The 3,773-nt window shown below is 55.0% G+C and overlaps 1 protein-coding gene across 1 annotated transcript in view; it reads left to right on the plus strand.

Annotated features, from left to right (window-relative positions):
* The window catches only part of KIAA1614 (KIAA1614 ortholog), a 43,111-nt gene that overhangs the window by 24,090 nt on the left and 15,248 nt on the right, over window positions 1-3,773 (plus strand). Inside the window, exon 6 of the mRNA XM_012002632.1 lies at window positions 1,179-1,335. Coding sequence (XP_011858022.1) covers window positions 1,179-1,335 — 157 coding nt within the window. The remainder of the gene's footprint in view (window positions 1-1,178; window positions 1,336-3,773) is intronic.

Raw genomic sequence — 3,773 nt, forward strand, 5'->3', positions numbered from 1 at the left:
TCCCTGGCCCCTGGGTCTGTTGGTGGAGCAGTAGGTTTCAGCAGGCAAGGCTGCTGAAGGGTGTGGGTCTCACCACTTTGTCTTTGGAAGGGGTCCTCATATTGTGGGAGAATCCTGGGGGGTGGCGGGCTCAGGCCCTGATCCCTAGTGTGATCCCAGATGACCAACTCTGCCGTTCACTTTTAGGCAGAGATAACAGGCTCACTCCACACGTGCCCACGGCTCTGACAGTCTTGGGGCTGGGATGGCTCGAGGGACCCAGGGCTTGGCAACAGAGTGGAGGGAGAGAGGGCAGAGAGATGACAGACCTTATTGAGGATGTGGATGCAAAGTCCCCTCCACTGCATGGGGACACACAGACTTGGTCCCTCTCCCTCCCTTGCTTACACAAACCTTGAGGCAACCCCCTCCCCCTGGGGTCCCTCCCACCCTGTGCTGAGTGGCAGTTTCCTTCTCTGGTGGGCTCTAGGCAGGCTGTGGGCTTGCCCCTAACCACTTCCTGCAGGGCTTCCCTTCTGAGACCTGCTGACCTCTCTGGGCAGCCCAAGCCTTTACCTCGGAGCTTGAAGCAGAGCGAGTGAGGCCCTGGGTGACTCCCTCAATCCCTTAGCCTGCCCGCATCCTCCTCTGTAAAGTGAGGACGATGATGGCACCATCTCCTAGGGCCCCGTGAACTCATCTCTGGAGAGGATTCCACTCGTTGCCTAGCACATAATAGATCTCCAGAAATGATGGCTATTTTAAAGCTCTTAGAAATCACAACTGACAAGATTGTGGGTTTTGTCCCAGGAATACAAAATTTTCCCCTGCTCCCACTATGTCCCTTGATATGGAAGGGACATGGCTTATCACAGTCAACCCTTTCATTTAACAAACAGTGATCATCTACTGTGGACTAGATGCTGTGCTGGGTGATGAGCTTACAGCAGTCAACAAGACTCAGTCCGTGTCCTCAAATAGTTTCCAGCCTCGAGGACACTCACGAGGGGCCCTCAGGCCTGGTCATCTAAGAGGCCACCCCACCTTCCCTTGCTGCTTCCCAGGTCTCTCCACTGCTCTCCTTGGGCTCTGCCTCTCCAGCTTCTTCTCACCCTCCCCCTGTTGGGAATGTCCCTTTCCCCCACAGGACCTGTGGGATGAGCTGGTATGACTCAGGTGGGATGCTGTGCTTGTTTCAGGAGGACCCCAGGGCTTTCCCGGCTCAGCAGATGTTGCCACCATCAACTCCACGGGCATCACCCTCTCCCTGTCCTCAGAGGAGCCAGAGTCCAGCCAGGAATCAGAGGGAAGCCTGCAGAGGACAGGGTCGGGATCTGGAGGACATGTGCTGTCAAGGTGAGTGACAGGAGAAAGAGCCAGACTACAGAAGGAGGTGGAAATGGGGGCTCTGGGAGGGGAGAGACCCCCTGGAGTGGTGGCATGACCCACCTCACTGCTCCTAGTCCTCAGAGGCTCCCTAGACTGTGAACAAGCCTGGCAGCCCTCTCACTCCTTTCCCAGTGTCGTTTAGTCTGATGTACCTGCTCATTCATTCATGAAGCATCCATTGAACGGCCTCTAGCTGCAGACACTGTGCCAGTTCCTGGGGCAAAGCTAGCAGAGCCCCAGCCCTGGGGAAGGGCCCAGGATGGGCTTGCTTCTGCTTCTGCTCTGTGCTTGGATGCTTGAAAGTAACCAGATGTTGAGGAAAGGGAGCCCAGCAGTCACATTTTCCTTCTTTCCTTCAGCTTGGCGCCGGCGCGGGGTGGTGGGGTGGGGGCTGAGTCCTGTCCCTTTGGGACCTCCTTAACTTGCCTCAAAGCCTTGGTGAACCCGGAGCTCTGGCCAGGGCCTTCTCTTCCCTGTGACACACTATGCCTGGTGGCTGCAGGCAGCTCTAGGCCTGAAGAGGCACCAGAGCCAACTCTCCATCCCTAGTGCCATCTGCTCTCCAGAACTTCAGAGCTGCACGCTCAGTTTCTCCTGGACATCTCCATTAGGGGGTCTGATGGGCCCCTCAAACAGAAAGCTCAGCAACTGCTTCCCCCATGTCCCCTTCCCTGCAAACACATCACTGTCGGTCTGCACAGCGCACAAGCCTGAATCCAGGAGTCCTGGATTGCTTCCTCTTCCTTCTCTCCCACCGCAGCCCTCTGCCAGTCATTGCCAGCTCCGGAAACCCCTGCCTCCCACCACTTTTCCTGGCCTGAACTCATGGCTTCTTTGCTATACAACTCTAGTAGCCCCTACCTGCTCTCCGCCTTCACCCTCGCCCCTACGTTTCCTTCTCCACACAATAGTCAAGGGTCGCTTTTTAAAACTTGGATTAAATGGTGTCCTTCTACTACTGAAAACCCTGAATGCAATGGTTTTTCCCTGCACTTGGAGTAGACTTCACACCCCGGCTATGGCTGGTCCTGCTTTGTGGACTTCGCCTTGCCTGCCTGTCTGACCTCATCTTGTCCTGCCTCTTCCCCTTTTCTCATCACCTACACCCAAGCCTCATGGCCTGGCCCCTTTCTGTTCTTAAACATGCAGAGCTCTTCCTGACCCAGGGCTGTGGCACCAGCTATTCCCCGCACCTGGACTACTCACCTCCAGGCGTGGCAGCCCTAGCTGCTTCTTGCCACTCAGCTCTCAGTTTAAAGCTCCTCTTCTCAGAGAGACCTTCCCCACCACTCCATTTTAAAGAAGCGCCTGGTCACCCTCTGCTTCACCCACATTGGACGGGTCTCCTGGTTTTCCTGGTCTGTTGTTCATAAGCTCCTGCGAGTAAGCACCTTGTTTGTCTTGCATACACACACCCCAGGGCCTAGAAGAGGCTGGCACATAGTAGGCCGTTAAGAAATGTTGAATGAATGGGCCATGCACAGTGGCTCATGCCTGTAATCCCAGCACATTGGGAGGATGAGGCAGGTGGACCACTTGAGGTCAGGACTTCGAGACCAACCTCGTCAACATAGTGAAGCCCTGTCTCTACTAAAAATACAAAAAGTAGCCGGGCATGGTGGTGTGCGTCTGCAATCCCAGCTACTCGCGAGGCTGAAGTGGGAGAATAGCTTGGACCTGAGAGGCAGAGGTTGCAGTGAGCCAAGATGGTGCCATTGCATTCCAGCGTGGGCAGCAGAGCAAGACTCTGTCTCAAAAAATAAAAAATATATATACTGAATGAATGATTGGGTGGGCCCTTAGCTGAGTGTTATGGCAGGCGGCTTGCCTGAGCTATTGTCCCCAAAAGCAACCCAAGCAGAGTATCTGGCAGTCTTTCTTTTCTTTTCTTTTTCTTTCCTTTTCTTTCCTTTTCTTTTCTTTTTTCTTTTCTTTTCTTTTCTCTTTTCCTTTTCTCTCTCTCTCTCCCTCCCTCCTTCCTCCCTCCCTCCCTTCCTCCCTCCCTCCCTTCCTTCCTTCCTTTCTCTTTCTTCCTTTTCTCTTTCTTTCTTTTTTTTGGGGGAGTCTCACTGTGTCGCCCAGGTTGAGTGCAGTGGCGTGATCACAGCTCACTGCAGCCTCGACCTCCAGGCTCAAGTGATCCTCCTGCCTCCCTCTCCCAAGTAGCTGGGACCACAGACAGGAGCCACCACATCCGGCTTCCACTTGACCTTTCTTTCTACGCCTGGTTGTCAGTTCCTGGCCCCAAACGTGCCAGAGGCATTGGTGCTGGCCCATCTGCGGCCCTCGAGATGGCCCCAGGGTACAGTTTGCCCTGGCCACCCTCCCGGCCCTCCCCTGCCCCCTCACCTCCACCCTTGTGTTTCAGAGCATCAGCAGGGGCTGACACAGGACCTGGCTCCCCC

The sequence above is a fragment of the Mandrillus leucophaeus genome, unplaced genomic scaffold (genome assembly GCF_000951045.1).
Source record: "Mandrillus leucophaeus isolate KB7577 unplaced genomic scaffold, Mleu.le_1.0 Scaffold691, whole genome shotgun sequence".
In the NCBI taxonomy this organism is placed as follows: Eukaryota; Metazoa; Chordata; class Mammalia; order Primates; family Cercopithecidae; genus Mandrillus; species Mandrillus leucophaeus.